The following is a 20,311-nucleotide window of genomic DNA, read 5'->3' as shown; positions in this document are numbered from 1 at the left end:
TTCTTCTGCTGAACACAAACAAAGATTTGTAGAAGAATATCTCAGTTCTGTAGGTCCATATGAATGGCAAGTGAATGGTGGCCAGAACTTTGAAGCTCCAAAATCACATTAAGGCAGCATAAAAGTAATCCATATGACTCCAGTGGTTGAATCTACTGTATATCTTCAGAAGTGATATAATAGGTGTGGGTGAGAAACAGATCAATATTTATTTTTACTATAAATTCTCCACCCTGCCCAGTAGGTGGTGATATGCACAAAGAATTTGAATCTCCAAAACAAAAGAAGAAGAATGTGAAAGTGCAGAATTTATAGTAAAAAAGGACTTGAATAATGATCCGTTTCTCACCCACACCTTTCATATCACTTCAGAAGACATGGATTTAACCACTGGAGTCATGTGGATTACTTTTATGCTGCCGTTATGTTCTTTTTGGACCTTCAAAGGTCTGGTCACCATTCACTTGCATTGTATGGACCTACAGAGCTGAAATATTTTTCTAAAAATCTTTGTGTTCAGCAGAAGAAAGAAAATAATACACATCTGGGATGGCATGGGGGTGAGTAAATGATGAGAGCATTTTTGGGTGAACTTTCTTTAAGGATTCAACATCTGCAAAAATATAAAATGCTGCTCTTTGGTAACATGTTGTTGTAATAGGAGGACATAATATTCAAAAGGGCAGGTGGATCTATAGAAATAAAATGGAAATGAGCATATTTTATTTCATATCAGTCTAACTTTTTGAAAATTATTTATCACATAACAGCCTGAAATCCTGACAAAAGAACAATAAAATACAACAAAAAGGCTTTGAAAAAGTGTGCAAAATGTGAGGTCTGTTTGTCCTGGTTTCTTGGTGTTGCAGTTCTTCAAAAATAATAAACATTTCCATAACCCATTTCCTTCCAGCACTGAAGTATAAAAACACCTGTGATTTCTCTTTAGACAGAACAGCGACAAATGGAAAGCATCTACGTGGGTTGAGGTGCAGTATTTGCTGTTGGGGAAAAATAAATGTTTATATGTTTTTTGCTTTCATGCTTGGACTCAGTCATAAATTCAAATATGTATTTCAGGTCATATTTTCAACATTCATTATCCTTTCAAATATAATTATAGAAACACACTGCCTGAAAGGTCCACGGTCTCAGCACAGGCCAGGAAACGGGCGACATGAGGTTGGCATGTTTCAGCAGAGCTCTGATTCTCTCGTAGACACCGTTCAAACACTGAAAATTCACCAGCACAGTCTGTTCGGATCTTTCTTATCACTGGACTGCATCAAGATTAAAAACAAATCACAATGAATGAAGTTTTTCAAAATAACTCACAAAAATACAACTGTGGAGGTGAGCTGTTTACACCAACAGCTTACTCAACAGTCTTAGACCTGCTTAACAATATTTCCACTGATATGTGTTGGGTAAAAAATTAGTACACATACTGTGATGAAGTGCACTGTGCCACCTTCAGTTTTAGGTCTTGACACTTCTGTTGCCATGATGTTGGATTGGATGCAACACAGGCACCATATTCCTCCAGCTCCTTCTGGCAGTATTTGGTTGTTATGTCCATTGCCGCCTGCCTATTTTGCACATTTGTATTATATTAAATATCTAAATGACATTTACACTTACATTATAATTATAAATACTGTTTGAGCATGTAAGTTTTGGGAGAAACACTAGCGTGAGGGAAAAGCAGCTATGCTGTAACACGGTTTTAGTGCAATTTAATTGCAAAATACACTTTCTGGTTCATATAATGTACTCATATTTTGCAAGTGAAGTAAGTTGTCATCAGGACTTAATTTAATTGCTGTCCATGTGTTACAACGCGAGAAAGACAAAAATACAACATTACAAATAAGTATAAAGAGCAGATGTCAAGCAGCAATACTTACATGTTAAACACCTTTGATTTTTTTCACTCGATTCATGCGAAGGTTACTTGGACATTATGTCGCACATGTGCAAAGAGAGCGTCCGCACTCCCGCTGGACGGATTCGATTGGTCAACGTTCCCACTAGCTCTGATCTTATTGGTCAATTCAGGGTTAGCGTTTAAAAATGGGAGGGGCTTCGAAACAGCACCGCTCTTATTTATTTATTTATTTAAAACATTTTTTTTTATACTTTGAAATAAATTAATGCTTTGTTATCATTATATGATATTAACTAGCAATAATTTTAGTGCTGGAAACAAATTACTGTTTATACGGAAAGCAAGGACATGCACCGGATATTGCGTCACCACTGTACGTGCTTGCGTATGCGGAACCTGTCGTGTCTGCAATTTTTGAGAAATCTGTAAGGTGGGTTGACACCAGGGCGGTGCGAAGCTGCCTTTTTTTTTATTTTTTTTTTTATTTTTTTTTACCGTTGCGCCTGCACGAAGGAGGTGGAGAGTAGGAGGGTCGACGGAGGAAGGCACACCATAGGATGGATGAAGCTAAAAAAGGGGGAAATATGGTTACAGACTGCAAAATTGGGCCGGGGGAGCGCAAGCGCAAGCGCACAGCGATGAGCTCGTGAGATCACTGTCGCTCCACTGCCGCAGGACACGCGCACTACACGGTACAGTGTTCCCGTTCCTACTCCTCTACCCGTGCTGTTTGTATATGTGGTTTGGAGTTTACGGTGGTGCCGAGTACGTTGAGGCCGGCCTACTTGCGCTCGCCGCTATCGGGATCGCGCACGTCCTCACAATACTTTCTGGCTATTGGTCCGTGCACGCGCACTGCTGGCTCACCTGTTCTAAGGTAATAAATAACATGTACTACAAGTATATGCTTCCAGTGATCCTGTATACAATTACTATGAACATTATTTTGAAAGACTTACACATCAAGTCGTTGGTTTGACTTGGCTTATTAAGTCATAAGTTAGACATATGGCTGTGACATCCCAGATACTAAGATACTAAGCAAAATGTACTGAGATTTATGCACTCATATTTTAAACAGGAGTCTGATCCAGACAAGGCTACCTTTGCAAAAGTCATTCCGATGCCTAACAATGGCTCAGCTGAATTAGTGCCTCTTCTGAGGGATAAGGTGAGATATGTAATTATTCCAGAGATTCTAATTAAAGAACCAAATTTAGCAATTGTAGATTAACCAGTATTCAGATGTCTGTTTCTATTTACATGCTTTTTTCAATGTGATATGATGCATTGCATCTGCTAAAATGTTGTTATACACAATTTCCACAGTGATGGGGAAACCTGTAAATATCAGGGAATTTTTTTAATTGTTATTTTCAGGCCTGAGAAAGTCAATGAAATAAAGTAATTATAAAAAATAAGTTTAAAAAAATACAATACTTATAGGCCTAATTAATATATATTTTTCTACATTCACGTTTCACCTTTACATTTATTTAAAAAAATCACAAGCGGTCACCTCCCAAAAAATAATACAGACGCATGAAAAAATGTATCTCACAAAAACAGTCAGCTCAATGTTGCTCCGAAACAAACTTTTCTCACTAAACACATGACGTTTTGAGCAAAATGCTCTTTAATTAAGAGCTGCAGGAGCACATTGTAATTAAGCTCAGCTCTAAAATATTTAAAGTTATAGTTCACCCAAAAATTAAAATTCTCTCATCAGTTACTCACCCTCATGCCATCCCAAATATGTATGACTTTCTTTCTTCTGCTGAACATAAATGAATATTTCAGCTCTGTAGGTCCATACAATGCAAGTGAATGATAACTAGAACTTTGAAGCTCCATGAAGCACATAAATGCAGCATGAAAGTAATTCATATGACTCTAGTGGTTTAATCAATATCTTCTGAAGCAAACCAACCAATTTTGGGTGAGAACAGACCAAAATATAACACCTTTACTATAAATCATGACATTGCAGTCTCTAGGCAGTCTCTAATTTCAAGCTTGATTACACTTCCTAGTTCTTGACACATGTGCAGAGCGCTAGATGGCACTAGGAACTGTAATCAAGCTTGAAATCATGATCGCCAAGGAGACTTATAGTGAAAAAGGTGTTACATTTTGGTCTGTTGCTTCTGAAGATATGGATTTAACCACTGGAATCATATGCATTGCTTATATGCTGCCTTTATGTGCTTTTTGGAGCTTCATATTTCTGGCCACCACTCACTTGCATTGTATGGAGCTACAGAGCTGAAATATTCTTCTACAAATCTTTGTTTGTGTTCAGCTGAAGAAAGTAATACACATATGGGATGGCATGAGGGTGAGTAAATGATGAGAGAATTTTCATTTTTGGGTGAACTGTCCCTTTAATTGGCTAGAAATAAAAATCATTTTCCAAACCTCATTAATGACTGAAGAAAATCATTGGTTAAAAGGCACAAGGACCCTGATTATAGGTTATGACAGATGAAGGATATATATGTCAAAAGTCTCATGTTTTTGTGCAGGATGAGGATGGAGAGGAAATTCTGTCCTTTGAGTTCCAGAAGATCCGGTATGTGTATGACAGCAAAGAGAAGAAGTGCTTCTTGCAAGTGGCATTTCCGATCAACTATCCCATGAGTTATTTCCAAAACTGGAAAGGCTATCTGGAGGAGGCTCAGCTACATGCTGCAGAGAAGCGTTACGGCAGCAATCATGCAGAGATGGTGGTGCCAGACTTCCTGGAGCTCTTCAAGGAGAGAGCCACAGCCCCCTTCTTCGTCTTCCAGGTACGAGTGTGGAAGATGCACTTTAATTGTACAGATATTTACGGTGCTCTGTATGTTTGGGTTGGTTGTAAGTGTTGTTCTTCTGCAGGTGTTTTGTGTGGGTCTGTGGTGTTTGGACGAATACTGGTACTACAGTGTCTTCACACTCTTCATGCTTGTGGCATTTGAAGCATCTCTGGTGCAACAGCAGATGAGAAACATGTCAGAGATCCGCAGAATGGGAAACAAACCATATATGATCCAGGTAACTTAACTACACATTGTCTGAACAGGCAGAAAGTGAGTGGATGAACTTCATACGGAAAGTCGTATGAACTTCAAGCGCTAAACATAACACAGTAACAGTTCTCAGTTCATTTCGAGCTGAACATGACGAAAGTAATGACTTGTGCTTCAGTGAGTAAATGTAAACTCCTTAAAGAGCCATTAAAAAAATTGCATAAACATAATTTGGTTTTCTTTAAAAAATAAAAATAAAATTGAGTTGGAATGGAGTTCTGACGGAAAAAAAAAACAGTTATCAATTCAGAACCTTAATGTTTATTAATAGAAGGCATGTGTAGAATGGTCATGAGGAATGTATAAGATTTTTCATTTTGTAACAGGTGTACAGAAACCGAAAATGGAGGCCTATATCTAGTGATGAATTAGTGCCTGGAGACATCGTCTCAGTCGGTGAGCTAAAATGGCAAATCTCTTCTGTTTGAAAAGCTTATCTTCTACTATTCACTAGCATGGATGCAAGCACCTATTTCTAATATCTTCACAGGGCGTTCTCCTCAGGATAACCTGGTTCCTTGTGATGTTCTTCTACTTAGAGGGCGTTGTATAGTGGATGAGGCCATGCTAACAGGAGAGTCTGTGCCTCAGATGAAGGTGGGTCTGCTTACCCTCTCCACAGAGACTGGACATCTGCTGTTAACACTGTGATTGACATGTCATGTCTGCAGGAACCTGTGGAAGACCTGGACCCTGAGAGAACTCTGGACCTGCATGCCGACTCCCGTCTGCACATCATTTCAGGTGGCACCAAAGTGGTTCAGCACAGCCCACCACTCAGAGCAAGTTCTGGACTAAAACGTTAGTACTTACAGCAAATATATAAATAGTATAAATGCAGTTGATGGACCTAAAATAATGCATGATGGTAAAATGAAGATTATTAATCACTCATACCCTTTTTTGATTACTGTAAATGGAGCCGCTTAATCGTTTGCATTTTAATGAGTCGATCAGCACCTTTGTCCTACAGCGAGAACAAAGTAGTTTCTATTCACAGCTTTCAGATAAACTTCTGTTACGTTTAATGTTGATTGTATTGTTGTAAAAACTAGGGCTGGGTATTGATACAGATTTCCCGATTTGATTCCGATTCACAAGCTCTCGATTTGACTTTGATTTGATATAGATTAATATGGGTATATTTCAGTTATAATGTCCCTTTTGCTTACATATGAAATAAATTCTCTCTCAGCTAATACTGTTAATTATACAGGGGACCTTCTAACTAGGTACATTACGAAGTATATTACAAATACATTATACACTGATGAGCCAAAACATTATGACCACCTGCCTAATATGCTGTTGGTCCTCCACTTGCCACCAAAACCACGCCGACCTGCCGAGGCATGGATTCTACAAGACCCCTGAAGGTGTCCTGTGGGATCTGGCACCAAGACATTAGCAGCAGATCCTTCAATTCCTGTAAGTTGTGAGGTGGAGCTGCCGTGGATCGAACTTGTTGGTTCAGCACATCCCATAGATGCTCAATCGGATTGAGATCTGGGGAATTTGGAGGCCAGGGCAACAACTTGAACTCTTCATCATGTTCCTCAAACCATTCCCGAACAATGTGTGCAGTGTGGCAGGGCGCATTATCTTGCTGAAAGAGGCCACTGCCATCAGGGAATACCATTGCCATGAAGTGGTGTACCTGGTCTGCAACGATGTTTAGGTAGGTGGCACGTGTCAAACTGATGTCCACATGAATGGCCGGACACAGAAGATTGCCCAGAGCATCACACTCCCTCCACCGGCTTGTCGTCTTCCCATAGTGCATCCTGGTGCCATCACTTCTCCTGGTAAACGGCACACACGTACAGGGCCGTCCACATAATGTAAAAGAAAACAGGACTCATCTGACCAGGTGACCTTCTTCCACTGCTCCAAGGTCCAGTTCCATCATTCACGTGCCCATTGTAGGCGCTTTCGATGGTGGACAGAGGACATCATGGGCACTCTGACTGGTCTGCAGCTACACAGCCACATACGCAGAGGGTGTGATGCACTGTGTTGTGAAACATTCCTCCTGTAACCATCATTAAAAGTTTCTGTGACTTATGCCATGGTAGACCTTCTGTCAGTTCTGACTTGACGGGATAGCCTTCGTTGCCCTTGCACATCAATGATCCTTGGGCGCCCCACACCCTGTCGCCGGTTTGTGGTTTGTCCCTCTTTGGACCACTGTCGATAGGTACTCACCACTGCTGACTAGGAGCACCCCACAGGCCTTGCCGTTTCAGAGGTGCTCTGATCCAATCTTCTGGCCATAACAATTTGGCCCTTGTCAAAGTCGTTCAGGTCTTTACTCCTCTCCTGCCCATTTCTCCTGCATTCAACACATTGACTACAAGAACTGATTGTTCACTTACCATGTTTTGGCTCATCAGTGTACATTACAAATACAAATGGTTGTTCACAAATGTGGGTGATTTCCCCTCATTGTAGTAGAGGGTTGCACATATAGTAAAAGTTTGAACTTGGGATTTAAGAATTGATATCGAGATAATTCAAATGAAGATTGCAAAGCATTGGAAAAGAAATGTTTTTACCCACCCCTAATAAAAACTTGATGAACTGATGATGCGCCGTCAGTCTCGCTGCCATGTTTGTAGTTTTTCACGTATTACAATTATAGTTCTGAAGCAAATGGTCAAACTCCTCTTTTTGCAAGGGATTGTGGGGAATATGATGATATCAACCTCTGCAAGAGAGCGTTTTTTTTCTAACCTTGAGGGTCCCCATTAGTAGAGGGGTTCTGGCCACAATTTGAAAATCTACCAGAAATAGTAGACCATCCATATTATAAAATATATATATTTTTTAAATATTTAGTTTTCTTTTCTTTTGCCTTCTTCACAGCTGTAGACAACGGCTGTGTTGCTTACGTTTTACGGACGGGATTCTACACTTCTCAGGTGAGGTGTTCGGTCTAGTACTTTGATTGGAAAGTGTCCTGTTTTGTAATGTAAAAATTCCTAATTTGTTGTTGTATCCTGTTTAGGGCAAATTATTGAGAACAATTTTGTTTGGAGTGAAGCGGGTGACGGCCAACAACTTGGAAACATTCATCTTTATCCTCTTCCTGTTGGTGTTTGCCATTGCTGCAGCTGTGTATGTTTGGGTTGAGGGTGAGTAGCCTTTATTTGCTGAGAATATGTGAAGGACAGGTGTTAAAATTACTTCTATATCAACAGCATATAACATCAGTCATCCACAAATGTGTTTTTGTTTTATATCTGATCATGATCAAGCATTGCATTGATACACTCAAAATTCAAACAATTTGACCCAGTTTACCTTTCTAAGCACAAGAAATTCCAGGCAGTTCGCATGACGTATTATTACTTTACATCTTACATGCCAAGAGGAACATACTGTTGAAGTCAGAAGTTTACATACACTTCAGTTGAAGTCATTAGAACTAATTTCTTAACCAATCCACAGATTTAATATTAGCAAAATATAGTTTTGGCAAGTCGTTTAGGACATCTACATTGTGCATGACACAAGTAATTTTTCCAACAATTGTTTACAGACAGATTGTTTCACTTTTAATTGACTATATCACAATTCCAGTGGGTCAGAAGTTTACATACACTAAGTAACTAAATTGGAGGTGTATCTGTGGATGTATTTTAAGGTCTACCTTCAAACTCAGTGCCTCTGTGCTTGACATTATGGGAAAATCAAAAGAAATCAGCCTCAGAAAAAAAGTTGTGGACCTCCACAAGTCTGGTTCATCCTTGGGAGCAATTTCCAAACGCCTGAAGGTACCACGTTCATCCGTACAAACAATAGTACACAAGTATAAACACCATGGGACAACGCAGCCATCATACCGCTCAGGAAGGAGACACATTCTGTCTCCTAGAGATGAGCCTAGTTTGGTGTGAAAAGTGCAAACCAATCCCAGAACAACAGCAAAGAACCTTTTGAAGATGCTGGAGGAAACAGGTAGACAATTATCTATATCCACAGTAAAACAAGTCCTATATCGACATAACCTGAAAGGCTGCTCAGCAAGGAAGAAGCCACTGCTCCAAAACCACCATAAAAAAGCCAGACTACAGTTTGCAAGTGCACATGGGGACAAAGATCTTACTTTCTGGAGAAATGTCCTCTGGTCTAATGAAACAAAAATGTAATTGTTTGTCCATAATGACCATCACTATGTTTGGAGGAAAAAGGGTGAGGCTTGCAAGCCGAAGAACACCATCCCAACAGTGAAGCATGGGGGTGGCAACATCATGTTTTGGGGGTGCTCTGCTGCAGGAGGGACTGGTGCACTTCACAAAATAGATGGCATCACGAGGAAGGAAAATTATGTGGATATATTGAAGCAACATCTCAAGACATCAGCCAGGAAGTTAAAGCTCAGTTGCAAATGGGTCTTCCAAATGGACAGTGACACCAAGCATACCTCCAAAGTTGTGGCAAAATGGCTTACGGTCAACAAAGTCAAGGTATTGAGTGGCCATCACAAAGCCCTGACCTCAAACCGATAGAAAAATTTATCAAGAATTTATTGAGAGAAGTTTGTGGGAGGCTACCCAAAACCTTTGACCCAAGTTAAACAATGTAAAGGCAATGCTACCAAATACTAACAAAGTGTATGTAAACTTCTGACCCACTGGGGAAATAAATCATTCTCTCTACTTTTACTCTGACATTTCACCTTCTTAAAATAAAGTAGTGATCCTAACTGACCTAAGCAATAATTTCTGCGATTAAATGTCAGGAATTGTGAAAAACTGAGTTTAAATGTATTTGGCTAAGGTGTATGTAAACTTCTGACTTCAACTGTAAGTGTATGTTTTTTTAGCTGTCTGCATATAGTTCTGTCTATTTTCCAGGGATGAAGGACCCGAGTAGAAACAAATACAAGCTGTTTCTGGAGTGTACTCTGATCCTCACTTCAGTAGTGCCACCAGAGTTACCCATAGAGCTATCACTGGCTGTTAACACATCACTTATTGCTCTGGCCAAACTCTGTGAGTGACTGTTGGATGCAACACATTTAGATCATCATGACTTAATCACATTGCTTTCTTTAGACTTACATTTTATGTAATATTCCTCCTCCACAGATGTGTTTTGCACAGAACCTTTCAGGATCCCCTTCGCTGGGAAGGTGGAGATTTGCTGCTTCGACAAGACTGGCACCCTGACAAGTGACAGCTTAGTAGTTCGTGGTGTAGCAGGACTCAGGTAAAACCCTGTATTCTTTGCCATGGTAAAGTGCAAAAAAGAAAAAGTAATTCTGAGAAAAATTGTATGGTAATTCACCTTCAATATTTTTTGTAATACAGTTTGTATTGCAGATTTCAGATACACTTGATGAAACAAAACACAATAGTGTTAAAAAGGGATAGATAAAAAGATATCCACATGTTTTCACTGTCATGAAAAACCTGGAAGTATCAGGGAGTTTTAATATTGTGTTTTTGTGACGTCTGTTTTGTTTGTGAATTGTAATTTAGAACTTATTTGGAGTTAAACCGGTTCAAAAATCGTTCTAAATGTTTCAGTAGCAAATCTGTCTGAATTTGAATTATTCTTAAAAATCCATATTCAGGAATCATACACAAGTGGGAAGGTCATATCAAAAACAGTAGGAACCCTGCATAGTGTAGCATCACACATCCCTGCAATATTACCAACCAAAATCTAATGTAACGTAAAACATGGGGCCAGACCTGATAGACTTTTCTAGGAATGCACCAATGTATCGGACACCGATATTTATCGGCCAGTTATTGACCAAATTAAAACAATTGAAAATATGAATATCCGATGGTTCATTTATAATTTATTATCAACACACTTTGTAAAAACTTTATGAATTCAAATGTACAATCCAGAAATAATGATAGCAACAGAATGTAGAAGGGTTGGCACTCCAAAGAACATGTACTGTTTAATTTGAATCATTCTTTTTCTCACATTTATGAGGAAAAACCATTGTTACAGACGTGACAGTTGTGAAAGGAGCACTTACATATACGTGATGAGGTAAAACCATCCAAAATGCTTTGAAATCAGCAATATTTGACTTCTGAGTCATTAGTAAGGTATCTGTTAAGGCTACATGATTGATTGAGTTAAGATTGAAATCGCAATATGGTCTTGTACAATTACTAAACCTTGAAAGCTTAAAAATGTACTGTATTCAGCAATTCATTCAGCGCTTCAGGCAGCATTGTGTAAGCAAGCAGCATCCTCTAGCGGTCTGGATGGCATTTTCGATTATCCATCACACCACTATAGAACTTAAAAGTGCATTTTGTTCCTAGTAACTTTTTATTTTTCCATGATGTGGTTGACATTTCCATGGAATTGCCCAACGTATGCATAATATGAATTTGATGTTCTTTTAAATGTTTGTTCTATTGTATACAGTACAAACATGTAATATGAGTTTTGTTGTTTAGAATTGCAAAAATAGAAGTGCAACATAATCTTTTATCATATCAATCATCATGCTTTTATATTTAGTTATTTTTCAATATTTTTAATCTTCCATTTATCTTTCATTGTGGCACTTTTTAACATTTTGGCTTGTCATGCGTTTAACAGATCTAACCCATGTTCAGTAGAAATTTTTTATTTTTAGAACAATAAAAAGCTTTCGTACTTCTTTGTACATTTTTAAAACATAATTCCTGAGCAAAACTGATTTGATGACAAAATAAGGTAAGTCGCAAAATATCGGTATCGGCCAATAGTTTTTTTTGTTAAAATCGTCATCGGCCTGGGTAGCTCAGCGAGTATTGACACTGACTATCAACCCCTGGAGTCGCAAGTTCGAATCCAGGGCGTGCTGAGTGACTCCAGCCAGGTCTCCTAAGCAACCAAATTGGCCTGGTTGCTAGGTAGGGTAGAGTCACATGGGGTAACCTCCTCGTGGTCGCTATTATGTGGTTCTCGCTTTCGGTGGGGCACATGGTGAGTTGTGCGTGGATGCCGCGAAGAATGCCGTGAAGCCCCCACATGCGCTATGTCTCCGTGGTAACGCACTCAACAAGCCATGTGATAAGATGCGCAGATTGACGGTCTCAGACACGGAGGCAACTGAGATTCGTCCTCTGTCACCCGGATTGAGGTGAGTCACTATGCCACTATGAGGACTTAGAGCACATTGGGAATTGGGCATTCCAAATTGGGGAGAAAAGGGGAGAGAAAACAAACTGGCATCGGCCAAACATTTTCGTGTCAGTTTATCCCTAGATTTTTCCCTTTCTAACCGTATTCTCATTCAATCTTGTTGCACTCACCTCTTAGAGAGGGGAAAGAAGTGACTCCAGTGTCAGAGATCCCAGTGGAGACTCATCGGGTGGTGGCTACATGCCATTCGCTGGTCACACTGGATGATGGACAGCTAGTGGGTGATCCACTGGAGAAGGCCATGCTGACCGCAGCAGACTGGACACTCACTAAAGGTCTGGATTCATGTTAAAAACTGGTTTGTACGCGAATCAGCCATGTTCTTTTGCTGTTGCATGTTGCAGAACATCAAACCATCCTGTCTTGTAATATCTGTAGTAATCCTTGTACTTACATGCACATGTTCTCTGTCCCTTTGTTTAGATGAGAAGGTGTTTTCTCGCATCATAAAGACTCCAGGTCTGAAGATTCATCAGAGGTTTCATTTTGCTAGTGCTCTGAAGAGGATGTCAGTGCTGGCGTCTTATGAGCGGATGGGCTCCACTGAGCTCAGCTTCATCTCCACTGTGAAAGGAGCTCCAGAGACACTGAGGGACATGGTGAGCATTTCATGTGTTAGACCTCTTTAGCTTTTTCTCTGTCTCGCAGCTGAAAGTTTGTCATTACAGATCAATGCTGGGGAAGTTCAGTGCAGTTTGTGTGCCTTTTAGCTTCTGTCTGTTTTAGTTCTCAGAGTGTCCATCCAACTATGACGAGGTACACCGAGAGATGTCACGTGAGGGGGCGAGAGTTCTCGCACTGGGGTATAAAGAGATGGGCCACCTGAGCCATCAGCAGGTATTCACTACTGATCACTAAAAGCCAGATTTACAGGTATTCTATTATTTAGAGGGCGTAGATGACTCTTTCCGTGTGCAGGTTAGGGAGGTGAGTCGAGAGGTACTGGAGTGTAACCTGCACTTTGCTGGGTTTATGGTCGTCTTCTGCCCTCTAAAGAATGACAGCAAAGCTGTTATCAGAGAGATACTAGAGGCCTCACACCATGTAAGTACATGAACTGTAAATGGTAACATGAATTTTGTAATGTATATACACATAAAATGAAGCTAACATTCTTTTTTTTTTTTACAATTGAATACTGTTAGAAGCAATTAAGGCCAGGACAGGTGGTCTTTTCTTGATTTTGGAAGTAACACTGATTTCTATTTGTATTTATGCATTTGAGAGATGCTTTTATCTCAAGCCAATTACCATGAACTCAATCTAAACATTTGTTCAGAGATCATCACAAAAGGCCAACAGATTCAGAAAGAGTTACACAGAGTGTCCAAAAACAGAAAGATTTCACATTTATTTTAATAAAGGTGCTATTTAAAATGTTGAAAATTATAACAAAAAAAAAGTCAAATGGTGAATCATTTATAATTATTTAGATTTAATATTTATTACAATTTATTTATATAAATGAATATCCTACCAATAGTATAAATATTATTAATGAACATTGAGTGAATATTATTTTAAATATAAAAATAAAAAATATAAATAATATAAAATACTTTATATACTCATAACCCAAATTTTCCAAAAATGAAAAGATTTGAAGCTCTTGTTTAATAAAGGTGCTGTTTAAAATGTTTTTAAAACATTGTCAACTGGTGAATCATTTATAATTATTTAGATTTTAGTATTTATTAATAAATATTAATATAGTATGAATGTTATTAATGAACATTGAGTAAATATTATTTCAATTATAAAAATAAATATCAAAAACTGTTATATACTAATGTAATATTAATGTACTCAAAAAATTTAATAATTATTAAAAAAATAAAATAAAAAACATATATACATATATATATATATATATATATATATATATATATATATATATATATATATACATACATGCTAATTGAATTATTAGAAGTCATTTAAGATATTCTATTTAAAATGCTATGTGGAAAGTGAAGAGTTTTAGAGGACTATGTGGGGTCTGACCAATTCAGAATTTCAAATATACTCACCCCACCCAAATTAAAAATGAGATTGAGTTTTACATTTAATGCATTTTACATTTTTCAATTATTTCCTTCTCTTTAAAGTCCACTGCCTTGGATGTCATGTTTTCATGACAGAGATCTAACATCTGCCTCCTCTTCACAGGTAGTTATGATTACAGGTGACAACCCTCTAACCGCCTGTCATGTAGCCAGAGAGCTGCATTTCATTCAAAAAGAGCACACACTTGTACTGCAGCCAGGCCCTAGTCAAGGTGTGTTACATCTCTAACAATGCCTAGTCAAATATTGTGACGACAATAGCAGGAGCAGGAGTAACCCTCTTTAAATTGACTGTCCATTTCTTTTGTAGCTAAATGGCAGTGGGAATCCATAGACGGCAGTGTGTGCCTTCCTCTACCTCATTCCTCAGTGCCAGATTTGGTCAGGCAGTATGACCTTTGTGTCACAGGAGAGGGGCTGACCAAGTTGACCTATGACCCCCGTTTACTCAATGCCCTGCTTCCTCACGTGCGAGTCTTTGCTCGTGTCAGCCCCAAACAGAAGGTGTCTTTAATTTTTGTCTTTGAAAAGCTTTTACTAATAATTATACTTCTTGTCTTGGTACTAATCATATCATGTTAATCAACTAGGTGTAACTGTGCATGTTTTCTTTTCTGTGCAGGAATTTGTCATAACCAGTCTAAAGGGACTGGGTTTTGTTACGCTGATGTGTGGAGATGGCACAAATGATGTTGGTGCACTAAAACACGCCCACATAGGTGCGACATGACACAGTACATATGATTAAACATCCCTGTGCTTTTAGTATGCTTGTGTTGATTTACACGTTGATTCAGTATTATACACATGTAGATGGATTTCCAACATCAGTAATTCTTATTCTAGTCCTGTAGAATGAATCTGGAGTTGATGTACTCAAATCCCCTGTATTTCAGGGGTGGCTCTGTTGGCTAATGCCCCGGAGCGGATGCCAGAGAAAAAGAAGAAAAACAAAGAGAAGGAGTTCTCTGCTGGAGAGCCCAAACATGGACCTCCAGTCCCAAGTTCAGGGGTCAAACTCAGTTCCCGTGCAGCGAGACAGAGAATGATGGCCCACAGAGAGGAGCAACTAGCGGCACAAAAGGTGTTTTATAGAAGATCCCTTTCTAACACTGTTTAAATGCTTTACTTTAAATGTCCAGATATCCAAAATGTGGGCTGATCAGGAGCCCAACACGAAATGGAAGGATCTTTTGGCTCTAGGGCGATTTGATCCAATTCTGATTCACAAGCTTTCGATTCTGATTTTGATACGATTTGATTCGATTTTTATTCATTTGTGTATATTTCAGTTATAATGTCCAAGAACTTCTCTCTCAGCTAATGCTGTACATTTTTACAGGGAACCTTCTAACTTCATGCATTACAAAAATATTAATTTGAAAAAGCAACAACAGTGCCCAAACTGTGCAGGTCAGTTATAATAATCAACACACCCAAAACTGAAATAAACTTTGAAGTAAAAGATCAAGCTTGGGACTTTAAAAGGATAGTTCATCCAAAATTTACAATTCTCTCATCATTTACTCACACTCATGCCATCCCAGATGTGTATGACTTACTTTCTTCTGCCGAACACAAATGAAGATTTTTAGAAGAATATCTCAGCTCTGTAGATCCACACAATGCAAGTGAATGGTGGCCAGAACTTTGAAAGTCCAAAAATCACGTAAAGACAGCATAAAAGTAATCCATGTGACTCCAGTGGTTAAATCCATGTCTTCTGAAGTGATATGATAGGTGTGGGTGGGAGAACAGATCGATATTTAAGTGATTATTTTACTATAAATTCTCCTCTCTGCCCAGTAGGTGGCGATATGCACAAAGAATGCAAATCACCAAAAACAAAAGAAGCAAGTGAAAGTGGAGATTTATAGCAAAAATGACTTGAATATTGATTGTTTCTCACCCACGCCTATCATATCACTTTTGAAGATATAGATTTAACAACTGGGGTCTTATGGATTACTTTTATGCTGCATTTATATGCTTTTTGGACCTTACAATTTTTGGTCACCATTCACTTGCATTGTATGGACCTACAGAGCAGAAATATTCTTCTAAAAATATTCATTTGTGTTCAGCAGAAGAAAGTAAATCGTACACATCTGGGATAGCATGAGGGTTAGTAAATGATGAAAGAATTTTCATTTTTGGGTGAACTATCCCTTAAAGAATCAATATCGGGATCATTTAAATGAAGATTGCGATTAATCGGAACATTCATATTTTAACCCAGCCCTATTTATCACTCTAAAGGGCTTCATCTTGTGATAATGAGCATATGACTGTATATGTTCCCACTTATTATACAACTACTTACCAAATAGATAAATAGAAGGACATGAAATAATGATTTGATTTGTAAAGTTTAGTAATCATTGACTGCATAATGCCTCGATTGACTTATCAAAATCAAGTGAAATCAAGAGAGCTGTGTAATAACCAAATATATAAGGCTGTGACTAATCCTCTTTTGTATAAATGTTTTGTGTTGCAGGAGAGGATCAGTCAGGTATTGCGAGAGTTAGAGGAAGATCAGATTCAAGTAGTAAAACTGGGGGACGCCTCAATCGCTGCTCCATTTACCTCCAAACTGTCCTCCATTCAGTGTAGTAAGTAGAACTCATTTTATTTTTGCTTACTCTAAAATGTTGGACTAAATAAGATTTGTCTAACTCTGTCTTGTCTGTTTTCAGTCTGTCATGTGATAAAACAGGGGCGCTGCACTCTAGTGACCACCCTGCAGATGTTTAAGATCTTGGCTCTGAACGCTCTGGTGCTGGCTTATAGTCAGTCTGTTCTCTACCTGGAAGGGGTCAAATTCAGTGACTTCCAGGCGACACTTCAGGGCCTGCTGCTGGCCGGCTGCTTTCTCTTCATCTCAAGGTCAAAGGTGAGATGGGAGATGCTTTTGTAAAGCTGCTTTTGTCTGATAAACTAGATTTCAATGAAAGTAAATTGTGTTTCTGTTTTCATCTTCAGCCTCTCAAGACCTTGTCCAAAGAGCGGCCTTTACCAAACATCTTCAACCTGTACACTGTCCTGACAGTCCTGTTACAGTTTGCGGTCCACTTCTGCAGTCTGGTGTACCTGTACAAAGGGGCTCAGAGCAGAAGCCCACCCAGGTACTGGAAAATCAGCTTTATAGAAAATAGTGTCTTAATTCCCCTAGTGAGCAAGCCAAAGGCAACTGTGGAAATAAAATAGAGCAGGGTTTCTCAACCACTGGGATCATTGTCTGCTGGTTTGCGAGATCTTTTCTGTCATGAGTACAAATTACCAATTAGAAGGATAGAACTGTACATTTGCAATGTTTGGGGCGACAATGACCTCTATTGTTGAATCGTGTTAATATATCCAGGTTTACGTAAATGACCGTAAGTAAGAGGCTGCATTACTCTGACGTTAATTATTAGCTGTCCAATCACAATAATCCATCAATGCTACGAATCGTTCTTTTTGGACAAGGTCTCTTTACATAGCGTTGCATGTGCTATCTCCATTCAATCTCTGGACATAATCATTTCAGAGCGGCAGTCCCAAGTAGGGTTGCCCTCCGTCCCATAAAATACAGGATCGTCACGTATTTAAAGATGAAATGATGTGTTCCGTATCGAATCAGTAAGGGATGCGATTTGTCTCGTATTTAAGCTGGTCCGGTGGCCTCACTGAAAAATCATTGAAGATCATTAATTTAATTTGCCTAAGGTGGGTAAGGGACCCTCTGAAAAGTCCTCGCATTGTGCTAAAACATCCTAAAACTGTGGATGGTATGATAAGGGACTGTCTGAAAACTTCAGCCAACAGCACTAAAGCTACAAATATTGGGCTATAGATATTAGGCCACTATATTATAAGGATATCAACATAACTAGATTAAGTACCTATTAATTTATTCTGCCAACCCAGTGGCGGGTCATGGATGACTTGCATTCAAAAAAAGTGTGTCGCATTTGGCAAAAGGTTGAGAAACCCTGGAATAGAGGAGAAAATCTTTCACCACATGACCAGGGCCAATAGTTTTACAATAATTTCCTCAACACATATTCAAAATCCATTATTTCTATGTAATAAGTAGAGCTCGACAGATATATCTGTTTTAGATTTTTGCCGATAACCGATTGATAACCAGTAATAACTATTGGGACCGACATATCATTTTTACCGATATATCGGTTCCGATAGTTGCTTTTTCGAATGATTGCTATCGGCAAAAATCTATGCCGATAGTTGATGATAGTTTTTTTTTGTATTATTCCTCTGTCGCCAGCCCTGGAGGGCTCTACAGTCTAACAGCGGTTGTAAAAAGACGAAAACAGTACATTAGTGGTTATGTTTTGCTTAAGTTTAAATATTGTGCATCATGAGGATAAAGGTCCATTACAAAGAGCCTGTTTTGGTGTACCAAAAATGTGACATCACTGCTCACATTTGTGTTTAATTTTCATATCATTTGCATTCTGGCTTCATGTTTCACTTCTTTCTCTCTGTCTGATTTTCCCCTGAAGGTCAGAGCAGTTTGTGGATCTGTACAAAGAGTTTGAGCCCAGTCTCATTAACAGTACTGTATACATCATGTCCATGGCCATGCAAATGGCTACATTTGCAATTAACTATAAGGTACTTTACTTTGATGTGAATTATAAAAACACACTGGATTGTTTAACAGCACTTTAAAGCATTTTAAAGCTGAGTAACATGCACTTCACCTTCAAATTTCATTATTTAAATAAATAGCTCACCCAGAAATGAAAATGTTATTATTAACTCACCCTCATGCATTCCAAATCTGTAAGACTGACTTTCCTCTGTAGATACATAAACATAGATACATATGAAACAATGACAAAGAATGTGGGAAGGATGACAAAAGAGCACCATACAACTTTTGCGCTAAATTCCAAGTCTACTGTAGTCATATGATAGCTTTGTGTGATGAACAGAGCAAAATTTAAATTGTTATTCACTGAAAATCTTCCCCTCTGTTGTGCTTTCACATATTTAAATGTAGCACATCCCAAAAAATGCAAATCATTGTTGAAGTGAAACCAGAAAATACACTTTCAGTTTTGGGTGAACTATTCCTTTAATAAAGTCAAGCTGAAATAAACTAATTCAAAGCTTTTTCTTTAGGGTCACCCCTTTATGGAATCTCTCCGCGAGAATCGGCCCTTGCTTTGGAGCATCGCTTTATCAGGGCTCGCAATAGTAGGGCTGCTGACAGGATCATCGCCTGAATTCAATGAGCAGTTTGCCTTAGTGGATATTCCAACTGAGGTACTGAATTGTAATACACTATCCCACATTTTGGCCAAATCCCAGTTTGCATACTGTACTTCTATGTACTTACTGTACTAATGATGGAGAAGCATGTACTTTCAAGTATGAAGCAAACACTATATGATGGATTGTAAATTAACTTCTCCTGTTTTATATATATATAGAGAGAGAGAGAGAGAGAGAGAGAGAGAGAGAGAGATTTATTTATTTTATCAGCCTGCCTCTTAGCAGCTGTTTGTTTTTTTTGTTTTTTTACCATCAATAAATTGTATTTATTTCTCTTTCTCTTTACAGTTTAAGTTAATAATAGCCCAGGTCCTAATCTTGGATTTTGTCGCCGCCCTGCTGGTGGATAGAGTTTTGCAGTTCCTGCTGGGCAAAGGAACCCTGAGGTTGTCTAAATGAACTGTTATTGCCAACAGTCACCAAAGCAGCTGCTGCCACTAGTGACCAGACTGTGAATGAGCATTACAGGAATACAGTAACTGACTGGTGGTGAGCTCTGCGAGATGCAAAGGCAGGGTGTGAAACTCAATACTGTTCAAACCCCAGTGTTTCCTTTTCCTCCCTGACTCTGTCTTTGCTCTTAACTTAACACTTTAGCTACATTTTCTTTCTACTGACATCTTTAACCACACCCTCTCTGCTCTGGAGGCCAAGAAAACGACAGTATTGTGTTGAAGGTGAGAGTGTGTTTTGGTGCGGTTGAAGCACACAGCTGTGGCAGGGGCATTTTGAAGAATTTCAAAGTGTTTGTTTTTTTTGTTGTTGTTTCCATCATTTTTGTATAAAGACAGATCTCTGAAAGACTTATAAATGACCAAAATACAAAAACA

The 20,311-nt window shown here is 38.7% G+C and overlaps 2 protein-coding genes across 2 annotated transcripts; one reads left to right on the top strand and one right to left on the bottom strand.

Annotated features, from left to right (window-relative positions):
• Positions 1 to 701: 701 nt before the first annotated feature.
• On the bottom strand, positions 702 to 2,017 carry LOC127451733 (coiled-coil-helix-coiled-coil-helix domain-containing protein 5). The gene is made up of 4 exons (XM_051716639.1): positions 1,908 to 2,017; positions 1,449 to 1,589; positions 1,132 to 1,280; positions 702 to 1,001 (listed from the first exon to the last, which is right to left on the bottom strand). Coding segments are annotated over exons 1-4 (318 nt in total). The 5' UTR covers positions 1,910 to 2,017; the 3' UTR covers positions 702 to 975.
• Positions 2,018 to 2,304: 287 nt separating this feature from the next.
• Positions 2,305 to 20,311, top strand: LOC127451710 (endoplasmic reticulum transmembrane helix translocase-like). Its single transcript, XM_051716605.1, is given in 26 exon segments — positions 2,305 to 2,497; positions 2,500 to 2,765; positions 2,970 to 3,059; positions 4,414 to 4,677; positions 4,766 to 4,921; positions 5,283 to 5,352; positions 5,447 to 5,553; positions 5,628 to 5,757; positions 7,822 to 7,877; positions 7,964 to 8,090; positions 9,816 to 9,953; positions 10,050 to 10,170; positions 12,244 to 12,401; positions 12,550 to 12,725; positions 12,853 to 12,963; positions 13,045 to 13,170; positions 14,296 to 14,404; positions 14,503 to 14,696; positions 14,815 to 14,911; positions 15,089 to 15,276; positions 16,693 to 16,807; positions 16,892 to 17,088; positions 17,178 to 17,320; positions 18,704 to 18,815; positions 19,329 to 19,472; positions 19,770 to 20,311. Coding segments are annotated over 26 exon segments (3,558 nt in total). The 5' UTR covers positions 2,305 to 2,445; the 3' UTR covers positions 19,881 to 20,311.

The sequence above is a fragment of the Myxocyprinus asiaticus genome, chromosome 14 (genome assembly GCF_019703515.2).
Source record: "Myxocyprinus asiaticus isolate MX2 ecotype Aquarium Trade chromosome 14, UBuf_Myxa_2, whole genome shotgun sequence".
NCBI lineage: Eukaryota > Metazoa > Chordata > Actinopteri > Cypriniformes > Catostomidae > Myxocyprinus > Myxocyprinus asiaticus.
Note: the sequence above shows the minus strand (reverse complement) of the source record. Positions and strands in the feature narration are given on the sequence as shown.